At 38.8% G+C, this 25436-nt stretch overlaps 1 protein-coding gene across 7 annotated transcripts in view; it reads left to right on the top strand.

The window, feature by feature from the left end:
* The window catches only part of THUMPD2 (THUMP domain containing 2), a 39144-nt gene extending 14309 nt beyond the window's left edge, over nt 1-24835 (top strand). Inside the window, exons 5-12 of one of the 7 annotated variants that reach the window (XM_034659614.1) lie at nt 628-680; nt 2418-2505; nt 7628-7738; nt 10303-10374; nt 10858-10972; nt 20883-20991; nt 21334-21427; nt 23937-24111. In XM_034659614.1, the coding sequence (XP_034515505.1) occupies nt 628-680; nt 2418-2505; nt 7628-7738; nt 10303-10374; nt 10858-10972; nt 20883-20991; nt 21334-21427; nt 23937-23978 (684 nt within the window). In that variant the 3' untranslated portion in view covers nt 23979-24111. Of the gene's footprint in view, nt 1-627; nt 681-2417; nt 2506-7627; nt 7739-10302; nt 10375-10857; nt 10973-12649; nt 12856-20882; nt 20992-21333; nt 21502-23936 lie in introns of those variants that run through there. The other 6 variants (XM_034659615.1, XM_034659613.1, XM_034659612.1 and 3 more) reach the window with 6 other exon arrangements.
* Nucleotides 24836-25436: the final 601 nt, after the last annotated feature.

Here is a 25436-nt window from a genome sequence, read left to right on the forward strand (position 1 = left end):
GTCAAATAAATAAATAAAATCTTTTTTAAAAAATTTAATTGAGCTACTAATTATAACTTGAGACATTTAAATCCTCTTTATGGCCTAACAGAAGAATGGTAGTAGAGAGGACGAGGCTCGCCTACAGATAGTAGATCGAGAATATTCACCCTTGCTATGATCTTTTGGCCTTATTTTGTTACCCTGGAAATATATGTTGCCTGTGATGGTCCTGTGTGACCTCAAGTCTTATTTGAAGTTAGAATTAAGGTGGGTTTAGGAAGTCTTCTCTAACCCACAATGCTGAAAATTCTGATCCAGTTATAATTCAGAGAATCTCTGGAAAGCAAGAACTCAAGGTCTCTTCAGAACATGAGTCTCCCTCTGCCTTGTATACTGAATGAGCCTCAGAATTTTTCTATGGAATGTACTAAAAATTTACTTTGCTCAAGAAAAAATATTGTGGAACGTCTTTCCATATATGATAAACAAGGCCTTAGATTTTTTATTAAAATATAGTTATTAAAAAATTAAAAATAAAATTAATTTAAAAACAAAACATAGTTTCAAAATGGAACTTTTCAAATTGTCAGTGCATTTGGTAATGCATTTCCTGTTCTGTTCTAACTTCTCTATTTGTTCTTTCAGATTTTCATACATCTAAATGACATTTACTCTGTGGTTGGAATCCCTGTATTCAGGTAGATATTGTTCTCTAAGCTTCATGTTTGTCCCTTAGAGTTTGTAAAAGTAAGAACTTTATGTTCTTATTTATAATATGAAACATCGATATAACACAGGGGGGCTAAAGGCAAAGCATTTGAGTTCTTTACTTGAGTGTTTTCTTGGTGCTTAATGCGTATGATTTAATCTGGCTAGTTTGAGCTGTAAAAGATTTGATTACAATCATTCACTGATTACGTGATTCATACTGAAAATTATATCTAATTCTTTCTATTATTAAATGATTTTCACAGGCCCTTAGTCTGTTGGCATCTGGAGTTTTTATTTAAATAGAAAATAGAGCACAGTTCTTAAAATTCACATTTGAACAGTCTACAAATTTTGTTGCCATTATTCTTTTATTGTGGGAGAGTATTTCCAGTTTTTCAAATCTACTTCAGGTATCTTTCTAATCTTGCAGGGTACTATATGATAATAAATGCAAATGATTCGTTTCCTTATTCTAAAATATCTGTTGAACACTTACCATATAACTGGTACTTTTCTAGATGCTTTGGGAAGAAAGAGCTAGTTGGATGAATATAATGATTTCCAGTTCCTTGGAAGCATGTAAATATTGTTGGCATCTTTAAAACATTTTATATGCACATCCCTGTGTACATAGTATAATGTGATATAGATTCCCTTTTTCTAGATTCTAGGCGTGGAATATTTTTAAAGATTATAAAAATTCAATAGGAATACCCTATTAGCTCTAAGATCACATTTATGCATCTGTAAGCCAGGGTGTAAAAAACAATGCTTAAGGTTATTGTAATAGCTTTTCTCAAGCTTTCTTGTTCATTGCATTAGAAAGATAGAAATAATATTTTGAAAACTCCTATCAAATCTGGAAACACTGATAGTAACAGCGACGAGGTAGAGGATAAAGTATGAAGTGATATATAATGGAGGCCAGTGAACTCATTTGGTAGGTGTCTGCTTCAGCTCTTCATTCTATAAATTATTTTAGACAATGCAATGTCATGCTTCATTTCATCTTTTGAGAAAGATGCAAATGAGCAAAGAACAAATTTATAAAAGCGATTTTTTCTAGAAAACAGATTTCAAGGGTTAGCACCTCTTCAGTCCTACTTCCCATACTACATCCATATCACAAAACGGTATGTTCCTCTTGATGACTCCAGATCAGCAAGAAAAGTTACCATATATTCCGTATGGGAAGGCAGGACAGTATATTAACATTTGAGAAAGATTTTTCCCTCCTACGTGATTTGATTTTTTATAAATGAAACACCTAAGAGTTTAAATTTCAGTGTCCAACAAATTTACCTTTCTTTTCTTTAAAAGATTTTATTTATTTATTTGAGAGAGAGTACAAGTGGGCGGAGAGGCAGAGGGAGAAGCAGGCTTCCCGCTGAGCAAGGAGCCCAACAACACAGGACTCCATCCCAGGACCCTGGGGTCATAACCTGAGCTGCAGGCAGGTGCTTAACCGACTGAGCCATCCAGGCGCCCCACAAATTTACCTTTCTGAAATACCACACTGGCTGGTGAGACATGGTGCCTATTAGAGAAGGTATTTTTGTAATAAGGTTAAAATATTCTGTAACTTAGCAGATACGTAGCTGTATGTTAGATGAATGTGTTAAGATGAGTCACAGATGTGAACAGGTTAATCATTTTTATTTATATCATGATCTTCTTTACCATACAGTAATACTGGGTGTATCATCAGGTCTTTTTCTTTGTAGAGTTCCTTTAGCCAGCAGAGCTTACATCAAGACAGCAGGCCTGAGATCTACCATAGCCTGGGCAATGGCCTCTCTCGCTGAAATTAAGGTAAGGAAAATATTTGCATTCTTATTGATAGCCAGGTTCTTTGCATAATCAGCTGATTGGTGGACGTCTTGGTTGCTTGCTTTCTTTTCCTTTCTGTTTCTCTTTTTTTTCTATCCGTTTCTTTCTCTTTCTGTTGCCACTTACATTTATCAACTGCTACAGCAATATGGTTTATGTATTGTTGAACTTCTGAGAGTATTTTGGCTATGAAAAAGCTGAGTCCAAAGATAGCTACATTTTTATTACTTCTAATCTTTTATGTCACAATCACATGGCCTGTAAAACCTCTACTCAAATTTTAAGTTTTTCTCTGTGACCAAGATCTGGATCAATTTTTGGAAGTGTTCTGTGGATATAGAAAATAATTTTATTTTTTAGTCAAGGAATGTCTGCTATATTACTGTTTTACTATCTGCACAATTCTGAAAGAGGTATTTCAAAATCTCTTTAGGTTAGTATATTTATATTTTTAAGTTTTTGCACTTTTGCTACTTTTTGCCTTAGTCAGCTTCTGTCTAGTTTGGTATATGCACATTTATGACTTTTATTGTTTCATCAGGAATTGTGCCTTTTTATTGTAACACAGAGTTCTCTTTATCTTGATTAGTGAATTTAAACTTAAATTTCATGTCCTATTAATATTTTTATTCCTTTCTTTTTCTTTGCATTTGCTGCATTTCTTTGCCACTTCTTTATTTTCAACTTTGCTTTCAGTATGTTTTTTTAGAACACACAGCTCTGTTTTTATCCTCTCTGATGGTCTCTGTCTTCCCATGAGAGTTCAATATTATGACAGACATACTTGATTACATTCTTCATTTTACTCTGTTTATAACTTTTTACACGGTTTCTTAGTTTTATTTTTGCTAGTTTGATCAAGTTACTTGATAATTATTTCATTGCTGTCCTTGAGGTTGGAGATTATACTCTACTGTTCTGTTCTACTAATGGTTCCTGTTCCCAGCTCTCTTGATTAAACACATAGAACTCTGGGGCGCCTGGGTGGCACAGCGGTTAAGCGTCTGCCTTCGGCTCAGGGCGTGATCCCGGAGTTATGGGATCGAGCCCCATGTCAGGCTCCTCCTCTATGAGCCTGCTTCTTCCTCTCCCACTCTCCCTGCTTGTGTTCCCTCTCTCGCTGGCTGTCTCTATCTCTGTCGAATAAATAAATAAAATCTTTAAAAAAAAAAAAAACACATAGAACTCTGCTGTTTCTTTAAAACAAGATATCAACTCTTTTCTCTGTCAAGACACTGTTTTTAGCACCAAGGTACTCCAAACTTACCCTCTTTCCTATCATAATGAGGGCCCTAGAGTGCTTTTCTTCTCTTCTCCTGACCCATCTCCTCCTCCCTTGTAACATTTTTATACCCTTCCACTCTCAACCCCCAATGACAAGATTGAAGTAAATTATTTATCATGTGTCAGAATTTCCTTTGAAATATGCCCCTCCTGTTTCAAAAGTTCTTATTTTGCACTTACATTAAACAGCCTGTCCTTAATCACTAAGCTCTAATTGTGTATACACACACACATTCTTGTATAAATATGCAAAGACATATCACGAGGTGTGTCACTCCTCCCCATTGTGCTTCACTTTGTCTTTCCGTATTTGAGGTCTCTGCTCTGGTTTATTTGTTGCTTGGTTATAGCCTTTTCTTAGGTAATTTCCTCAAATGTGGTTTCCAAATAATACACTGTCTGAAATTCCTATATATCCTCAAAGTAGTTTTTCATCCTGGATACATACCCATCTTGGCTGGATGTTAGAGTCTTGAGTGGCAGTTCCTTTCCCTCAGAGGTCTGTAGATGCTGTCCTGTTGCCCTTTACTTCCCTGTGTTCTAGATGAACAGTACATGCCAGTATGGTTTTCCTTTCCCTGTACAGCTGCCTGTTCTTGCTGCTGGGAGGCTTGGAACACTTTTCTCTTCAACACTTTGCAGTTCAGGGGATGGGTTAAATGGCTGATGGGCATTAAGGAGGCCACTTGTTGTGATGAGCACTGGGTGTTTTATACAAGTGATGAATCACTAAATTCTACTCCTGAAACCAATACTACACTATATGTTAACTAACTTGACTTTAAATAAAATCTTGGAAGAAAAAAAATCCTCTGAAGTTCAGGAATATTAGCAGGATATACTTACATATGTGTGTTTTCTACTCAGCCCAGAACTTGGTGTATCTGACTGCCTGAGTTCTAATTCTGGCTCCACCACTTACTGACTGGGAAACTTTGGGCAAGGTATTTAACATCTCTGTGCCTCAGTTTCTCATTTGTGAGATGAAAATAATAATCTCCTGGGGGGAGCACCTGGGTGGCTCAGTCAGTTAAGCGTCAGACTCTTGATTTTGGCTCGGGTCACAAATTCGGGGTTGTGAGATCGAGCCCCGCGTCAAGCTCCACGGTCAGTAATGAGTTTGCTTGAGATTCTTTCCCTCCCTCTCCCTCTGCTCCTCCCCCCACCCCCACACATGAGCTCACTCACTCTCTAAAATAAATAAATCTTTAAAAAAAAACTCCTAGGGTCATGTGAGAATTAAGTGAATTAGCATTTATTAAGTGATTACGACAGTGCATGGCATATAGAAAATGTTTAAGTATATTAGCTGCTGCTAGGGTAATAAAGTTATAATAATTATTTGGAATATATAATAATTATAAAAGTTATCATTTCTCTGGCTCAGGCACTCTTTCTTTCATTACTTATTTGATTATTATTGCCTCAACTGTTTTTGCTTTAGTGACTTTTACCTTAAACTACTTTATTTTCTGCTTCTGAAATAAACATGTTAAGCTTCCTGGAGCTATCCTCCATGTTGCTTATCCTTTCTCACATGGTTTCCATCTCTTTATATTTTGGGTCTGCATTTTGAGTTATTCTTGAACATAATCTTCCAAGCTATAACAAAAGTCATAGAGATATGTTCTACTTTATTCATCAGAATTTTTAGCTTAAAAATCGTGGTCTTTTAGCTTTGAAAAGTTTTGTGTGTGTGCACACTACATTTGAATATCTCTAGAAGTTCTTAGTTCTTTTCTTCAAATACTTATCTGTCTCCTGCAGGAGCTCTGTTTCACTAGATGTATGTTCTGATTGTTCTGCCTATTTACCCTCTAGCTACTCATGGACCCCTGTCCTTTGGATGCACCATTATTTTCTCGTTGGCTCACTGGGACTCAACTGTGGTTATTAAAATATTTTAAATGGCTAAAATCCTCTAAATGGTAGAAGGCAAATGGATCTCTTGTGCCACCAGGCTTGGCAGTGTAAGGAGACTCTGTCAGCCATGCTGAAAACTTTTCTATTTCTAGGTGACAGCTTTTCTATTCACTGGTCTCCCTGAAGATCTGTAGATCTCTGAAGACCAGGTTCTCTCTGGTTCCAATGATTTCCCCCCAAACCCGGGCTCCAGTGCTGTTCTCTAATCTCCCACCCAGCCATGGCTGAGAGGCCCCATAGCAGCTCCTTCTGGGACCCGAACGAAGCCCAGGGCTTTCTCTTAGCACTAGTTGCCTCTACGTCTGAGCGTCACTTGGGCCCAGGGGAAGTAAGTAGCTTGGAGTTGAGAGAAAAGGAGAAAGCTACTTTAAGATTATCATGTTCCCAGAATCCAGGATCCATGATTTTCTTTTTTATTTGATTTTAATCTTTAGTCCAAATTTCTTTTAGTCTAAGGAGAGAGAGTTATGGTTACCAAACTGCCAGTGATCTCACCACAGTTTATATAACTATATAACTATATATATGTATATGTATATATATATATATATACATATTATATAAATATAAATTTATATAACCACCTTATACAAGTTTGAAATGTTACCTTTATCTTGACATAAACATCCATTTGTCAGAAAAGTAGAAAGTAAAATATCCAAAGCTGATATTAGATAAAATTTTTCCTTACTGTGGGTTTGCCTTGCTAGAACCTAGAGTAAGAACTGTCTCTCTAAATGTGACCACCAGCACAGGAAGCCTGTTGAAGCATGTGAAGAAGTAGCACGGCACAGTTGTTTTGGAGGAGTTTAGTAATTGTTACAGGATTTCTTTTCCTTTACCGCCCCGTGGTTCTTGGTCACGCTGCTTCAAAGAATGCAGAGGTACACCAGATGAAGAGTGGTGGGCAGCAAAGCAGAGTTTACTGAGAATGCAAAGCTTCCGAAGAGGGAGGGAACTGGAGAGATTTGCCAGTTTAGATCTAGGGGTTTTATGGGCTTGTTGGGCAGACTGTTTTAATCTGATTGACCCTCCCTGCGCCTGTCAGGTTCTTGTCATCTACCTATCCCATGAGAAAGGAGGGCTACTTCCAGGGTGGGTGTAAAATCCTTTTAAGATGGTTTCCCCTTAGCGCACGGACCCTTTGTCCCTGTCTGCCTTTCTTCCAATTATCCTTCATTATAATAACCCACAGTGTAAATGATCCCAGTATCCAACCTTGGGTATGGCAGTGCCACTAACAGTGAAATCTAAACATGAGGATGTTAGATTTTTTTCATGTTTACCACAAACTCTTCTCCTTCCTACATATCCAAACAGGGGAAATCAAGTTCTGTAAGTCTTAGTTATTAATAATAGAAGCATACAGAGGGGCACCTGGGTGGCACAGCGGTTAAGCGTCTGCCTTCGGCTCAGGGCGTGATCCCGGCATCATGGGATCGAGCCCCACATCAGGCTTCTCTGCCTGCTTCTTCCTCTCCCACTTCCCCTGCTTGTGTTCCCTCTCTCGCTGGCTGTCTCTATCTCTGTCGAATAAATAAATAAAATCTTTAAAAAAAAAATAGAAGCATACAGAAATACTTGTCGACTTCTGCCCAGTTACCCAAATGTCATAGCTGGAGAATGTGGTAACATAAAGACATTAAAAATATTTAAGGTCAGATTACACCATGGAGTATGGACCATGTTGGGGGGAGGAAGAGCATAGTGTTTGACACAGATTAAGATCTTAATAAAAAATAGTTCTCATACCATTGTTATTTTTAACTAAATTGTCATTTAGACCATTATTCATTTTACTGAGAGCCCCTTCATGGGGTAGCCAAAGGATACTATCCTTAGAATTTCCACCCAGAGGAAAAATCTCTCTCTCTCTCTCTCTCTCTCTCTCCTGAAGGACATTATGTTTCTTTCCATTAGGTGCCCTCTGGCTCGGACTGAAACCTGGCTGTCCACTGAGCACTCTGCTTCCTCTGTAGACCTATCAAGGGACCATGGGCCTGGAGGGGTAGGTGTTCTGCTTGCTTCTCTTTGCTCCTTCTGCCCAGAACCTCTCAGTGAATTGAAGCACATACCATGAAATTAGCCTGGTCACATGCAGACCTCTCTTCCTGTCATTTCTATGAGAGTATAAGCCACTATTCCTGTCATTGTTCTTTATGATCTCAATGTCTGCTCTGTAACCTGACCCCTTAGCGTCTTGGTTTCCCTACCTCTAATGATCTACCTTAGTCATATCCTGGACCTATCATACCCAGAGGGGTATACCTTCCAAAAATCTCAATTTCAGGAATCCTGCTCTTAGCTTCTTTCTCTTTCCTGTTCAATTCCTCTAGCATGCTACCACACAGTTCCTTAACCCTGCGGCCTCTAGTCATTTGACCTTACCATTGTGCATTACTTACTACCTGTCTTCACCCCTCCTTCACAGCTTGGATTCTATGTTCTACCATTATAGTCATTTCCTTCCCCACACTTTTCATTCTCTTGCTTCTTATTTGACTTAAATATTGGAATCAGAAAAGAACTTCGGCATGTTCTCCTCACCAAATCTACCAACATATTGGAGTCTGTGCCCACGTACTTTGCATTATCATCATTGCAATAAGTGAACTGTCCTTGTTTCACTCTTGTACTTGCTTCCTGGATTCTATTACCTCATGCCTACTTCAGGACTTTTCTCTCTATTGCACATTCCCAGCAGCATGTACTCTTGATTTAATATCTTGCAATTTAAGAAAATAACCCTTTCCTGAACTCACATGCTCCTTCTCTGCTTCCCTTTACAGAAAAACTCTTAAAAATAGTTGTCCATATTTGGTGTCGCTACTTCCTCTCTTCCCCTTTTCTCTTGTGCCCACTTCCATCAGGCTGTCGTCACCAGTGACTCCACTGACACTGCTCATCTTACTTACCTATTAGCACTTGGATACTGTCATCACTCTCCTTCCTGAAACGTGTTTTTCCACATTTTTTTGGAACACCACTCTAGTTCTCCTCCTACATCAGTATGTGCTGCTGTCAGTATGCATTGCTGAATCTTCATCTACCAACATCTATACTTAGGAGATCACCAGGGTCCAACCCATAGACTTTTCTTTTTTAACTTCTCTCACTTTCTAGATGACTCATCTAGTTCTGATGCTTTAAATATCATTATGACTAACACTGAGTGCTCCCAACTTTATATCTGTAGCCTGAACCTCTCCCCTGAACTCCAGACCCATATGTTCAACAAATCACTTGACATCCATACTTGGTCTAAGAGGTATTTCAAAATTAACATGTCCAGAACTATACTCTTGTCTCCTTTGAAGCTTCTCCTTCCCATCTCAGGAACAGGGAACTCTTCCAGTTGATCAGGTCAAAAACTTGAGTCATTTCTGATTATTGTCATTCTTTAACATTCTACGTCCAGTCCATTGGCTCCACCTTTAAAATATATCTAGAATCTAACCACTTCTCACCACTTTTGCCAATACCATTCTTTTTTTTTTTTTTTTTAAAGATTTTATTTATTTATTTGACAGAGATAGAAACAGCCAGCGAGAGAAGGAACACAAGCAGGGGGAGTGGGAGAGGAAGAAGCAGGCTCATAGCAGAGGAGCCTGATGTGGGGCTCGATCCCATAACGCCGGGATCACGCCCTGAGCCGAAGGCAGACACTCAACCGCTGTGCCACCCAGGCGCCCCTTGCCAATACCATTCTTAATTCAAGTCACCATCATCTCTTGCCTGCTTCCCCTAACTAGACTCCCTAACACTCTTACCCTTCTCTTGTCCATTGTCAGCAGAGCAGCCAGAGTGATCCCTCTGAAGTGTAAATGTCATGTGACTTCTCTGCTCAGATCCCTTCAGTAGTTTCCCATTCTGCAGAATAGAACCATAATCCCTGCAGTACCTACAAGATGCGACACGATGTGACTCCCCCAGAATGGGAATAATTCCTTTCTTCTCCAAATTTCCTGTTTTCCCCAGGCACAAGTAGGATTACACTTTCCTGGCCCCTTCAGATCGTGTGTGTCATGTGACTAACATGCTTCAGCCAGTTAAATGGCAGTGGAAGTGATGTGTCTCACTTCCAGATGGCACCTTTAAGGGCCAGTACACCATCTGTCATGCTTTTCTGCCACAGCCACGGCACTGCTCTGGATGGTGACCACTTCATGAGTCTGGCTTCCACAGTAAGAAGCAGAAGCCTCAGATGCCCTACTGTGGGCTGTAGCATGAGCTGTGTATTGTTTTCTACCTGCAAGATGCGGGATTGCTCCTCCATGCCGCATATAACCCCGTGCATCTTGACAGACTCTCTAGCCTCCTCTCGTGTAAACACCACATTTTCTTTCACACTCACTGTACTTTGGTACAACCAGGGACCTTCCTAATCTTCATGCATCACATATATGCCGAGCGTACACCTGCCTTACAGCTTTAGCCACCTGAAATTCCTAATACAGTGTAAAAAGCAATCATTACTCTTGAAATGTGGCTTTAGGTTTCAAGTTTTAGGTTCTTTTATAATACATATTTATGGTAGGCTGAATAATATGAAATCAATATTTCTGTCTGTAGGCTGGTGCACTTGTCTTAGATCCAATGTGTGGACTTGGAACAATACTTTTGGAAGCTGCTAAAGAATGGCCAGTAAGTTCTAAAGTTTGATGAGCCAAGCAATATATTTACTTTAATCATTATATGTATATTCACTTCCCAGTTATTTACAAATAGCTTGCCTTTTTAGGATTATTAGCTTTGACTACATGAGTTGCTATTGACTGTTGTCAAAATGGATTATGAAGGGTTAATTAAATAGCTTAAAATACTATGATGAATTTAGGAAAATGTGAGCAATTTCAGTGATTAGTCCTAACAGATTATGCTAATCCCCAAACTCTTTAGACATTTGTTATTGTAAAATATGGATAGTTTTGTAAAATTAATGAATCCTTCTAATTTTTCGCTATTGAATATCATTTTAAAGAAATACTGTAAATGTGTTTTAAACTGAGTTAACAAATCTATTAAATTCATTTTCATTATCTGGGAAGAAGCAAGTAGGTTTTCTTAACTACGTAAAATGTCCGATAGTTTAATTCATACTTAAAATATGACTTTCTTTCCTCATAGGATGTGTATTATGTGGGTGCTGACGTCAGTGACTCACAGTTACTAGGTGCATGTGATAATTTGAAAGCTGCAGGCCTTCAGGATAAAATTGAGTTACTTAAAGTCTCTGTTATAGGTAAGATATTAAAGTCTCTGTCATAGGTAAGATATTAAAAATGCAAACACCTGGGGTTACTAGGTGCATGTGATAATTTGAAAGCTGCAGGCCTTCAGGATAAAATTGAGTTACTTAAAGTCTCTGTCATAGGTAAGATATTAAAAATGCAAACACCTGGGGGCGCCTGGTGGTGCAGTCGTTAAGCATCTGCCTTCGGCTCAGGGCGTGATCCTGGCATTATGGGATCGAGCCCCACATCAGGCTCCTCCACTATGAGCCTGCTTCTTCCTCTCCCACTCCCCCTGCTTCTGTTCCCTCTCTCGCTGGCTGTCTCTATCTCTTCAAATAAAAATAAAATCTTAAAAAAAAAAATGCAAACATCTGGGAAAATGAACATATGTAAATATATTTAGAATCATAATATTAAACGAAATTCACTTTCCATATATAAAAGTTGAATTGTTCGTACCCTATAGAATATCTGTAGCACTAATCCTTGATTTATTTCCAATAGTATAATTACAATCAATCTTATTTTTCAAAAGATTCATTATTAGTAACAACATTTATTCAGTCTCCCCAAACATTTAAGCAAAAATACCTTTTTAAGATGTGTTTGTTGTATCTGAACCATTTCTCAAATCATAACCAGGGATCACTTAATATAAGCATAAAATAAAAAGGACAGTATGATGATGATAATAATAATAATAAAACTTCAGATTTCTTTGAGATAAACTGAAATGTTCTGAATTATCTTACCTTTCCCATTGTCACATTGGACAGTATTCCTGTGGCGTATAGGAATGAGGTAACCAACCATCCCTGTTTGCTAAACCAGTACTTCCAATGCTAAAACTGGAACAACTGGGGCAAACCAGGACAGTTGGTTACCCTGTGAGGTAGAGGGAAACCTCTCACTGATGGGGGGTCAGCAATGACAAACGTGACTAGAAATCAACTCTGCCCAGTCCAATCAAAATAATATTTCCTTAAAACCCAGAGTATTTAGACCATTTGAGACAAGCTTCACATTCTTTATTTCTTCCCCTCTCCTCTAGTACATCTTTCTCCCTTAAAAACGAGGACATTCAATTCCCAGCTGAGAAAATGGTATTCTCTTGACACAGTGTGAATAGGTAGATAGTAGATGGTCCCAGTGTTGAACCTAAAATCTGGAGGAACAAAATGTTGTTTTAAAAGTTTTTATTGTAGTGGGAAAGTAGTAGAGTATCAAGAAGAAAATATTAAGGTGACTTATGCATAAAAACATAATAAAACAGAATAAAGAAGAAATTGTATTGTTGATTGAGATCTCATAGTTGTTTGCTGCCAACAACTACTTTTTCAACCTTTCTGTCAAGGTTTTTCTTGTTTTCTTTTTAAAGATTTTTTAATTTATTTCTTTTTGTGAGAGAGAGAGAATGTGAGCGTGCACTCACGAGTGGTGGGGGTGGGGAGAGGAGGGCAGAGGGGGAAGCAAACTCCCCACTGAGCAGGGAGCTCCATGCAGGACTCGATCCCAGGACCCTGGGATCATGACCTGAGCCAAAACAGATGCTTAACCAACTAAGCCACCCAGGCGCCCCTCTGTCAAGGTTTTTAAGGGGACTCTGTACATAAGACACAGGTTTCTAGAGGAAACCAGTGTATGATGAGGCTGAAATCAGCTTTTATGACTCTAATGTCTTTCAGAAAGCTGTTTTTGGGGGACTTTCAAGAAGATTGGGATGGCTTCCTCAGCTGTTGCAGAGCAGTGATTTCTCAAACCCTTTACAATCTCCAGAGTGCTTCAGAGGCATCAGGAAGGAAGTACCCAGCTGTCTGTCTGACCTCTGCCATGTTTCCAACTCCATTTTTATCTACTTTCATGTGGGGGGCATTTTCCATAAGATTTCACTTTAAAAACAAGCAAAGGGGTTCAAGTGTTGTTTTTCAGTGTTGAAAACAAAAAGTTCTCTGTGGCACCAAGCAGACAAAGGAAGGATCATTCTAAGTGCCATGTTAAGACTAGACAATAGCAGGGAGGATGGAACCAGGAAACAAAGAAACTAGTTTCAGGCTGTTGCAATAACCCAGTAAGAAATGAGGTGGCTCGGGCCCAAGTGCTATTTACAGAGGTGTTGAGGAGAGGTCAGATACTTAATTTTTTGAAGATAGAGCGAGCAGGATTTATTGTTGGATTGAATGTGGCATGTGAGAAAAAGAGCAAGAATGACCCAGCTTCCTGGCTTGCGCAGCTGGAGGGTGGGGTTGCCATTCACCGAGTCGGGGAGAACTGCTGGGGAGCAAGTTGAAGTTCTGGCGCCTGTTAAGTTCCACGTGATCATTAGGCACCAAGTGGAGAAGACGGCAAGTTAGTAGCCCCAGACCCAAATCTGGTGTGTAGGGGAGAGGTGAGGCATCGTCAGTATAGTTAACTTTCAAATCCAGGAGATCGCCTAGGGAATGAGTGTAGAGAAGAGAAAGAGGCCTGGGGATGAACAGAGCACTTGAGAATCGAAGCTATGCTAGGTTACACCAGCGGCAGCTGGCAGGGCACATTTCCCTAAGACATTGCTGAGGCTAGATAGTATCATCCTATTGCAGTATTGCTGTCTTGGAAACTATAAATTTGATACATTTTTCAAACTTTTCCTCAATTACTACTGCGATAAAACATTTTTCACATTATGTCATTTGTAGATTGTTCTTTTGTGAATTGTACTCAGAGTAACTTTCTGGAGGAAAGAATAAACCATCTATTTTAAATTGCTTCATCATCCTAACCTTTTAACATTAAATTTCAGTCTAGAGGGAACCATATATATCTTGTGTACATAGGGCCCAGCATTAACTATTTAATAATTAGCCCTTCATTACACATCTTTACTTGAGAGGTGGACATTATAGCTAGAGCCAAGTGTTTATTTTCTTCACTGATTTGGTTTTCCCTTTAAAAGCTTTAGTCATAAACACAATTTAGAATGTCGAGACCCATGAATCAGTCCTTTTTTCAACATTGACAGGTGTGAGGATCTCACACCTTTTTTTACTGTAGTAAGAGCACGGAGACACTGGAGAGTCAAACAGACAGAGTATAAATCCTCGCTTCCTCATTGTTTCTCCAGTGTGTGGCCTTCAGCAAAATCCTGGACCTCTGTGTCTTGTCGTGTAAATGTGAAGATACTCCCTACTTCATAGAGCCTGTGGTGGGGGTTTACCACATGAGCACATTGAGTACATTGCCTAACTCACAGCACGATTAAAGACCCCTGTAAATGTGGATATGTTTAGGAAGTTAGTAATACTCCCATCATGATTTGTTTCTGCAGAATCACTGTCTTTGTTCTCTTTGTGCTTTAATGACTGTATTTTTTTTCTACTTTTTTAGTGATGTTTACTTTGTAACTTTCTCCTGGTATGAAAGTAGATGATCCTTTAATATGCAGAAATTGCTTGTGTTTATTCCTAAGTTTTAATTATCATGAAAGTTTGGAACCAAATGAATATTATGTTACAGGCTATCTTAGGAACTAATTAGTCATTGGTCAGGCTTTGTTTTTTGTTAATCTACAGATATATATACATTCCTAGGATAAGACAGAGAGCTGTAGTATATACACATTTGAGCAAAAGAAACACACGTATAAGTTAATTAAAATGACAAAATTGTTGACAGGTGAAAAAAGGAATGTTTTCATTTCCAGTTAGACACTATATTGTCTGTCACACATTACTTTGGGGAGAGTTTTTAACAAGCTTATTGCCAACAACTGTGCTTTGTTCTCAGGTGTCATTCATTTCAACCCTGTAGGAGGAAGACGTGCTTTTTTCAGTACACCCATAAGCTGCCATAATGTGCTGGTTGCGTTTTCTTTCATATCAGTGTGAGTTTTCCTGCAGTACCTATCCTGCCCTTGCTGGCCTGGGCCCTGTGTTCCAGCCACGTGCCTTATGGCCCATGCCGTATTATGTGAGACTCATGAAGCCTCCAGGCTGCCCACTGGGGAATCAGAGGAAATGTGGGAAGTGAAGGGTTAGGTGTACGTGGAGTATGTGGAAATAGGGAATAAGAAGTTTACCCCAAAGAGTTGAGTGTTTTTTGGTATAATGGCTTTTAGTTTGTTGTGTGGTATCAGTCCTTTTTTATTATTTGATAACACTTGTATTCTGTAACAAACTCCACAGTAGTAAGTTTTTTAAAGCATGTGTTGAATGCGAAAGTTAATAGTTTCCATTTCTCAAGAAAGCTGATGAACACATTACTTAAGTAAAATGTTTGTAGACATTTATCATCCACTGAGGGCCATGGTGACATCACGGATCAAATGAAACCAATCTGTGTATAGGAGCATTAGCATTTACTCCAGAACATAGTAGTTATTTTAAGGAGACTGAGCCCTAAGACAGCTAGTTATCAAGTGCAGCTAAAGAAAATGCATCTAACTCTCATTCTGTGAAGCATGACTTTTCATTTAGATCAAATGACTATTCTAAATTAACTTTGCTCATTTTCAATTCCAAGTTTTCTTATGTACATAAACAAAATGAAGTTATAGCTATTAATTTATTGGTTCTGTTAGAAGACCTTTGCAGACAGTTAAAGGTTGCCGGTTTTATATCAGTGTTATCAGATGCTTCAAGAAAATCCATGAAATCTGTTCCAGTGCTGCTTTAGGTTTTCTTTTTCCCAGTTCTTGGAAATTTAGGAAGTTTCTTCTGTCAAAGATAACATCTTTCATGATTGTGAGTGCTATTGCAAATTCAGCTCAGAACTGCATGTGTGTTTCTTCATGCAGTATCTAATGGTAATTAATATTCTACCAACGAAATCTATGAAGCAGAAGTGTACTTGGAGTTTGGCCTGGTACCCGCATAATTCACAACTGTCTTCAAACAAGCTCTGATGTCCTATAAATGAAATAGAAACTTAAGTTATCAAAAATAAACTTTTCAAAAAACATGTTTTCAAAAAACATTTTTAAAATATACATGGGGTGACTGACTTGCAAACTTTGTGATGAAGATTGTTGCAAAAAAATAAACAGACTTCATAACAGAACACATTTTATTCCCTTGCCCTTCATCAGTTGGGTTTAAAAATATTTAAGCCTTCAAAGAATGGCTTTGTGGATCAGCCAAAGTATTCTACAATTGTCCTATAAAAGTTTTTTTAAATAAACCAATAGGTTCATTGTGGTTGCATTTTTTTTTTTAAAAAATCCATTGGAAATCTGTAATCAAAGAATTTAATGTAATGCCCCAAAAGTTAAGTTTTTGCAATTTTTGATGAATTGCAGCTATGAATAACAAAGCTGGCAACAGGAGGACATTAAAATCTCTAAAAACACCAAGGAAGAAATGAACAAGTTAAAACTGAGAGCTTAATAATGCACAAGATTTAATTCTGAAATTCTACAAATACACCTTGGATATCTTATAGGAAGAATCTTCTAATGGCTTTCTTTAATTGGATAAATGTATATTCTAGAATGGAATGAAATCAAATTGAAAAGGGCTTAGATTCTACAGCCTCTGCCCTTGATAAACCAATTAAAAGAACAGTAGAGACAATTTATCTGAGGCTTGTGTTGCGAAAATGTTTGTCAAAGGCACTCTAAGTGGAGAGACTGAACTGGAGAGCTGAAATATTTACACTTTCCCTATGAAAGAAAGAAATAGAATTGAGAGTATCCTCCAGTTAGCAGAATTTGCTCGGAGCTCTACTGTTACTTTAGAACCTATGGCTCTACTATTACTTTAGAACCTGTAAATAAAGTATTTTCTCAAAGAAAAATATTAGAGTCTACAGAGAAGTTTATTAGCCATACAAGTGAAACTTTGAAGAGTATTGCAGGCAGCTTTATGAAAAAAATTTGAAGTCCCTATTTAAAAAAATACTATATTCTTCAGAAAAATATCCACAATGGCATCAGATTAGAGACTGATACATCTAAGAAATGAATCAGTATAAAAATACAGACCACAAAAAGTCATTGTACTTAATTTTAATGTTAAAATAATATCTTAAGAGTTTGTGGGGTTTTTTATTTCAATGTGCCCAGATATTATTTTTTGGTCCACTGTAATAATAAACCCAATTTGTGAGAAAATAAATATTTCAAAAAGTATGTAATCTTATTTCTAATCATCTTGTTCTTGAAAATGTTCCTGTTTGGACTATAAATTAAAAGGTCATCAATTCCAGATGCCAAACTACATTTTGCATATTTAAGACTAATTATGAGCTTCTGGATTAGGACAACAGAGTGAAAATTTATTGAAGGATTCATATTCTCCTGCACTTATTGAAATAAGGAATAATAAAAATAGAAGGAAAAAGAATCAGCATCAGCAACCAAAGAAAGGGCATAATCTATATGCAATAAACTTCAAAATCTGGCCACAATGGAAAGAAACAGGAAGTTATAGAGCAGTATAGTGAATAGAATAGTGGCTGTTTACAAGGCTACTGACACTAAGTGTGACCCCAAAAATATGCCCATCCAAGATGTCATTTTAGTACAAAGACGTTTTCAAATATAAAGTTCAGGTGGGGGCAGCTGGGTGGCTCAGCCGGTTAAGCATCTGATTCTTGGTTTCAGCTCAGGTCACGATCTCAGGCTGGTGAGATTGANAAATCTGGCCACAATGGAAAGAAACAGGAAGTTATAGAGCAGTATAGTGAATAGAATAGTGGCTGTTTACAAGGCTACTGACACTAAGTGTGACCCCAAAAATATGCCCATCCAAGATGTCATTTTAGTACAAAGACGTTTTCAAATATAAAGTTCAGGTGGGGGCAGCTGGGTGGCTCAGCCGGTTAAGCATCTGATTCTTGGTTTCAGCTCAGGTCACGATCTCAGGCTGGTGAGATTGAGCCCTGCGTGGGGCACCACACTCAGCATGGAATCTGCTCAGGATTCTCTCCCTCTCCTCCACCTACCCCTTGCCCTGCCCCCACTGATGAACACGCTCTCTCACTCTCTCTCTAAAAATAACATAAATAGAATCTTTTTTAAAAAAAGTTCAGACATTTCACTAATAAACCCTTTAGTGGAAAATTTTAATAAAATCTAAACATCTAAGAGATAAATCAATTGAAGAATACAGAAAGCCAAGACAAAATGATTGGTCATGAGGCCTGAATCAACTTAAATATACAACTGATTTTAAACAACTGTGAGAATTACAGACACAGGACAGAATACAAATTCTATAAATCCAGACAGTGGAAAGAATGTTCAAACAGTAGAAAGTATGAGGAAAGAAAATTGGAAGGGTCTGCCCAATTTTGTAGAAGATCTTTATTTATTTAGTCATTTGTCTGAATATATGCACAAAAAGGTATCTTAAAGGCTCTTAAAACCTATTGGAAGAAAATATATTAGGGCTGTAATCCTGAGTTTTAAGCAGTTCTTACCCATTTTGCTCCTGGAAAGAGGGAGAAATAGAGCATTTCTTTTGTTCAAGACACACCAGTATGTTAAATTTTTTTCATGGTCTTGAATCATCCTGCAGAGTTGTAAAAAAGAGATGATTTTTACATATTTGTTTTGAGCTATGTTTCTATTTCAGAATTGTATCTCCCTAGTTACAGGCAAACTCTTTGTTCGCAGGCAGCTCAAAGCATTTAATAATTTAAAAGATTTTACTGTGTTGAAGATCATGGGTCAGGTGCTCATGATTTCAGGAGTTTCCTCATCAGAAACCCCAGAGGTGGGGCCAACAGTCTGTTTTACCAGGCCTTCAGTCAATTCTGATACACACTAGGTAGTAGATTTGGGATGAAGAGGACGAGGATTTGCATTTGCAGTTCCCAGGAGATACTACTGCTGGTAGCTCGTGATGACGCTGCCTGGGAGATACTGAGGCTCTGAGAACCACCGCACGAGGAAAGGAGTAGGAAAGAGGCCCATCTGGAAGCAGTTGCCCTGCATGGCCTTGGAGGAGCTGGGGGAATGACGTGCTATGTTCTGCAGAGCTGCTTTGAAGGATTCTGGCCCCCTGGTCTCTACCCGGCTGTCATCTTCCCGTACACCTGGAGAGGACATTGTGCATAACAACCACAACAAGACCTAACCGTTATTGAGTGCTCACTCCGTGCCAGGCACTGTTCCAAATGCTTTCCATAAATGACCTGTAAACTTCTGAGATAGGTCCTCTTAGCACTTTACAGACAAGGAAACTAACACAATAATTTCCCAAAGTCCCCTAGCTAGTTAGTGGAAGAGCCAAATCTAAGCTGTCTGATACCAGGGCCTGCCTGTCCTTTCATACACATCCACAAAAGCTTATTTTATGTTCTATTGGAAGAGAGCATTGCTTAGTTCTAGAACTTTTTGAAAGAATTGTTCTGTTAAGTTTGTTCCTTCAACTTCTAAAATTATTTAAAGCAGTTTAGCAGATTATATAATACAGAGTAGGAAAGTTGCAAATAAAAATAGAGACTGACAAGAAAAAAAAAGTTAACCAAACCTGAACAAATTGGGCAGCTAGTGTGTGTGTGTGTGTGTGTGTGTGTGTGTGTGTGTGTGAATGCAAAAGAAAGACGAGGGCTCAAACCTAAGAGTTAACTACTTTGTGGTTTCTCATGTATAAAACATCCGATAACCATGATTGCCTTCACTGTACATTGCCTTGAGTAGCTCTGCAAAAAGGATAGAAACAGTATTTAAATGTACATGTCCTAGATCAATACCCTAAAACTAAATGCATGAAGTTAAAATATGACTTGGGTGCACCTGGATAGCGCAGTCAGTTGAGCAACCGACTCTTGGTTTCGGCTCAGGTCATGATCTCAGGGTCACGAGATCAAGCCCTGCATCGGGCTCCACACTTGGCACAGAGTCTGCTTGAGATTCCCTCTCCCTCTCCTGCTGTGCTCTCCCTCACCCCCAAATAAATAGAGAAATCTTTAAAAAAATGTATGACTTAGAAAGAAAAAAAAAATTCATCCCTGGCTTTAAAAGAATATTATCCTGAGACTTTCTCTAACAACCTATTCTTTCTTCTACTAATTTCAAGCAAGGGTTAGAACTAGGTGAGATTATCAAGTATTCATTAGACTTTCCCAGGTAATGGGACTTTTTGTTTTGTTTTTAAATTTCCAGCCAACAAAAATTTATATGGTATTCAAGTAGTAATGAATATTTAAATTTTATTTGATTTTTACAGAATTAGATGCTATTCAAAATGAAAATTGGGACATCTACCTTATGAATATCCAATTTACATGATGGATGGCAAGTAAAATAAGTAGAAAATGAAAAGTATACTCAGAAAATGTAGAAGTTAAGATTATGTGTACTACCTTCTGATAATCTAATTTCTGAGAAATGTAAACATGAGAAAAAAGTTTGGATTTAGTAATCAAACACTGTATTCAATTTTGTTTAGTGATAATGTTCATTTTGTTGATTTGTTTAGCTTCTTGTCTGGTCTTAGGACTTAAGTAGATGTTCTTAATTAACCTTTTGGGTCTCCTTTAAAATTTCAGTGAAAGCTAAGATCATCTCCTTTAAAAGCAAATAGACCTACACATGCAAAATTATAAATGTAACTATGAAGATGGAGATGAAAGTTATAGAATATCATTTGTAGAAGGTTCTTGTAGACAAATGAACGTTTTTCTTCTTGGATCTGGCAACTTTCTAGTCATGTAATATGTTTAGAGAATTCAATTTTCTGATTAATTTAAGATTCTGCTTAATTTATGTCATTTTACATAACAGAAAAACCAATTTTCAAAGGACAGAATATAATAACGTTACCATTTATTTTTTAGTAAAAAACCTTTTGGAAACATAATTTCTTGGAAACAATGTTAGCAACCCTAAATTTTATTTAATATGCAAAAGTAATTCTGCATACTTCAATTTTCTCGTATTTAGGTTGTAAATATTTGAACTTAACGTAACTGGATTCTCTGGTTTCTGTATTTCAGAATTGCCACTGCCCTCGGAGAGTGTCGATATTATTATTTCTGACATTCCATTTGGGAAAAAGTTTAAGTTAGGGAAAGACATCAAAAACATTCTACAAGAAATGGAGAGGTAAGTTGTTGAGTTTATTTTTATAATTTTTGAGTTATTGGGCATCTAACTAAAATATATCCTAAGTCTTCAGTTAAGATTTGATTGCATCTTAGTAATTCCCCAAAGCTTTTGTAGTTTAATTTTCTGAGGCTTCAAATCAGAAGCTTATAATTGAAATAGTTATTCCATATTGACTTATACTATGACAAGTTTTATTCTGAAAAAGATACTAATTTGTCATTCTTGCCTGAAATTTGAGCATCTGAAATAGTGACGTGTATTTTATTCACCGAAGTAGGTAATTTACGTATTTACTCCTAATCCTCACAAAAACCCTGCCTCCTCTGTGTTAATCCTCAGCACTTTACAGATGAGAAACCGGGACCCAGAAAAGATGAACTTTCTCAAGATCACAGCCACTAAACCACACAACACTTCACATAAGGAACATTCGGTAACAGAGCGGTTACAACACTGCTGACTGTAGAAGGAAGATGCAGAAATGTTATTCATGTCATGGTCTCTAAGGTCAGCCTCAGGGAATCTAGTTCAGTGAAAGTATTTCTTTGAGAGGTTCAAACAGTGAGACCAGTTTTCTGATCATTTAAGCTGAGAAAGGAGAGAACCTAGAACACAGTGAGGAATAAAAAGATATGACTAAGAGGTCAGTTCATGAAATTGTCTCAGTTGGGCATTTGATAGAGCAAGACAACTTAGATGTTCGACAGCCTGTATATAAATAACGTCACCAACAGAAAAAATGAGCCATGGGTTTTGGGTGGAGAAAATTCAGTGTCAAGGCTGACATTCCATAAGAAAAATTAAAGCTTGATGTAAAGTCTAAGCCCGTCTAAGAGCCATCTCAGCTCCATCGTGTGAACTGGGCGCTCCACACTCCTTTGTGTATTATCTTATGTCTAAGCAGCTTCCCCTGCTGCACAGTTACCTAACCCTTGACATGTGAGGTGAGATCTCTTTCTGGGCAACACCTACAATTCAGACATTTCCTCAGCTCCTGTACTCCCTTCTGCCTGATAACACGTTTCCCTCAAGCAGATTTTGCAACCCTGACTTCATATTAAAACCATTTCACGAGCTTTTGAAAAACTCTGACACTCATTCTCCACCCCTCCCCACTGTGGTTCTAATTTAATTGGTCTGGAGTAGAACGTGGGTGTATTTCTTAACCACTCTGGGCTGATTCTGTTGTGCAGCCAGGGTTAATAACCATAGCCTTTGTGCCTAACTAGGTAACTCACCAGCCATACTATTAAGCCAGCTCATGGTGAAATACTAATATGTGTGAGCAATGACTTACATTTAGCCTGGAACTTTCCAGAAGGTATTCAAGATTTCCCCTCTAATCTGAAGGCCTCAGTAGGATCAGTGTATGTTATTTGGACATAAGGAACTTCTATGACCATGCCTCCCTGACACCTGCTCACAGTCTTTATGGTTTGATTTTTTACTTTTTATATAGTTCGAGGTTTTATACAGGCAGTGTAGCGTAAGACAGTGTAGTTGGGAGACAAACTTGTCTTGATTTGCTGATTGTTGAGGTGAGAGAAAGCTACTTGAGCTCCTGACATCTTTGTCTGGCATGGGGGAGATTCCCTGAAACTCTTGGCCCTTGAGCTGTCACCTATTTCCTTACCAATACAGCCAAACTTATTGAAAGAATAGTCTACACTTGACATCCCTGCTTCCTCACCTTCCAGTCCCCCTTCGATTCTGGCAGACCAACATTTGCTCCTGCCCTCAACCACAATCGCTGTGTCCAGGTTCACTAACGACTTCTTGTAATCCTAGTCACTTGTACGTCCTGCAGCATTAGACGCTGTTGAGACCATTCCCTTCTGGAAAGTGTACACCTTTGTCTTCCATGCCATCACTATTGTCCAGACTTTCTCGTAGGGTTATGTTTCATGGACCCTCATCCTCTCTCCTCCCTTAAGTGTGAAGTCTCTGTTCCTTGGCCCTTTTTCTCTTCTCACTCAGTACTGCCACCCCCCGCCTTTTCCTCCACTGTTATGGCTTTATCTACATGTACTATTGAAAACTCTGAAATCTCTACCTCGAGCCCTGGTCTTCTCCTTGCCTCCAAGCTGTATATCCAACTGTGGATTAGAATTCACCCCACCCTGTTCCTTAGGTCCTCACCAGATTCCAAACAGTGTTCTTTCCCTCCCTCCCCTCCCATCCTCTCTGATTCACCCTCCTGCTGAATTCTTTCAGTGCCGCCTCCTCCTCGCGGCTCCTGTCTGCTGCTCTTCTGCCTCCAGCTCCCTGTCTTGCTCCAGTCCCTCGCTGTCGCTTAGCCTGCCTCGCTTCCGCTTGTCCTTAACTCACAGTGCAGGTCTGGGAACCCCCCTGATGCGTTCCCGGGGCACCTCAGACTTGCCTGGATGGTAGCATTTGCCACCCTCCTTAACTCTCTACTGGCCTCTCTCCAACTTGCAGTAATCCCTTCAGCAGCTCGTTGGACGATGGTGTGCGTCCTTTTTCCACCTAGACGTGCTCTGCAGAATTTGGTCAAGCGATTGCATCTCAGGGTCTTCCCTTCCTTTCCTGCTCTTCCCTGTTGTCCTTCCCTTGAGCTAGTCCTCACTCTCTCTGGTGATTTTCTTCTGCCATCAGCCTACTACCTCTAATATATGCTGATTCTGTAGGATTCTTTCATTTGCCTTTTCCTTTGTACTTATTAGAATGTGACTATGAATTACTTGGAGGCTTGCCTTTTAAGTAGAGTAAAAATAGATAATTAAAGCAGATTTGTGCTAGTGATTCTGTAATTACTATAATGAATATGCATTATGGAAGATACTACCTAATTATCAAAATCCTTGTGTTTAAATAGATAAAATTAAATTTCAAATTAAAAACACCAAATATTTTAAATAAAGTGGGATTGTTTGTTGTCTAAAAAGAAAGAAATACTCATGCCGATTACCATTTTTCGTCAGAGTGCTGCACGTCGGCGGAACCATCGTGTTGTTGCTCAGTGAAGATCACCACAGGCGCCTTCAAGATTGTGAACCGGGCGGCATCCCTCGGAATTCCAAAGGCAGCCACACAGATGAACCTGGAATCGAAAAGTGCTTGAATCCTGGAGGGAAGACTGACCTATCAGACACAGTGTCATCCTCAGCCGAAACCGGTGGCCAGGGGGATTTAGACAAAATGCCACCGTTTGGCTCTTTGGTGCCGGTGGACCACTACAGAGTGAGCCTAGGGAGGACAGGTGCATTCATATGCAGGTACAGGAAGTCGCCCTCTTCGGGCCGCTAGCCAGCTTGCTGCTGTGAGCCGGTTCCAGTCGTCACAGGGCAGCTGCACAGCCCTGAAGGCGGTTGTCTCCGGATCCTGGTAGGCCCCGCAGTCCCACAGAAGCAAACTCCCCTGAGGATGGGAGGCGTGGCTGCTGGTCGCAGGTTCCCAGTAGAGTTCCGCTTTATACCCTAAGGAGCTAAATGTCGCCGACCAAGACCGATGAATGAATATTTATACTAAAGGACTCTTAAACTTCGTATTCCGTCAGAAGGTGAAAAGTTCTGCCCTGCCTGCACTGTTTCTGAGCAGACGCTGCAACTTGGAGCAAAGGTTTTCAGAGGTTCACGTAAAGTATGTTGCAGTCATCAGAAGGTTGGTGATGTTTTCACCATCAGATTTTTCTTAATGTAGAAACTTTTTTATGTCTTCTTTTGATACTAAATTTGATTTTTAAACATGCAATTTTCTTCTCCATTGGAATAAAAATAATTTTTATTTGCAATACCTTTTATTTGTCTCATGCGACATGAAACATTAATGGGAATAATAACAGTATCAATCAAGCCAGTGTCCTCCAATATGATAGAAAATAAAGTTTGCTCTTTTTCTAAAAGCATTGATAAATTATCACCTCTCTCATTTAAATTAAATACATTTCTGTGTTTACTACTTGAGAAGATCTTCTTAATAGGAAGTTGATGAAAATACAATTTTCATTTTTTTCCATAGTCTAAAGTAGTGGCTTGGCTTCTTGGCTGTTTTAGTACTATTTCAACAACCTTCCCGTGTTTGGGAAATTTCTCACCTTGTGAATCCCACCTCTCCAAAGGAGAAGTTGAAAAGTTCTTTTCCAGCTGGGGCATGGCATGTAACCTAGTCCACTAATCAGTGTGGGGCTAGTGAGGCACAAGTGATGTGTGGAATTTTTACCTGAGAGCACTTCACAGTAATGCCAGTGGGAGCCGAGCCTGTCACGTATTCATACAACAAATATTTATGGCATACCTATTATCTGCCCAGGCATTGTTCTGGGTCCTTGGAGCACATCAGTGAACCAAAGATGCTTGCTCTCATAGGACTTAAACACTCTAGTAGGGGAGATAGATAAGAAATGGTAGACATAATGAATAATTTATTTGATGGGTTAGAAGGTGATAAAGTGTGGGGTTGGGGGAAGGAAAGCAGAGTAAAGT

This window comes from Ailuropoda melanoleuca, chromosome 4 (genome assembly GCF_002007445.2).
Source record: "Ailuropoda melanoleuca isolate Jingjing chromosome 4, ASM200744v2, whole genome shotgun sequence".
Classification (NCBI taxonomy): Eukaryota; Metazoa; Chordata; class Mammalia; order Carnivora; family Ursidae; genus Ailuropoda; species Ailuropoda melanoleuca.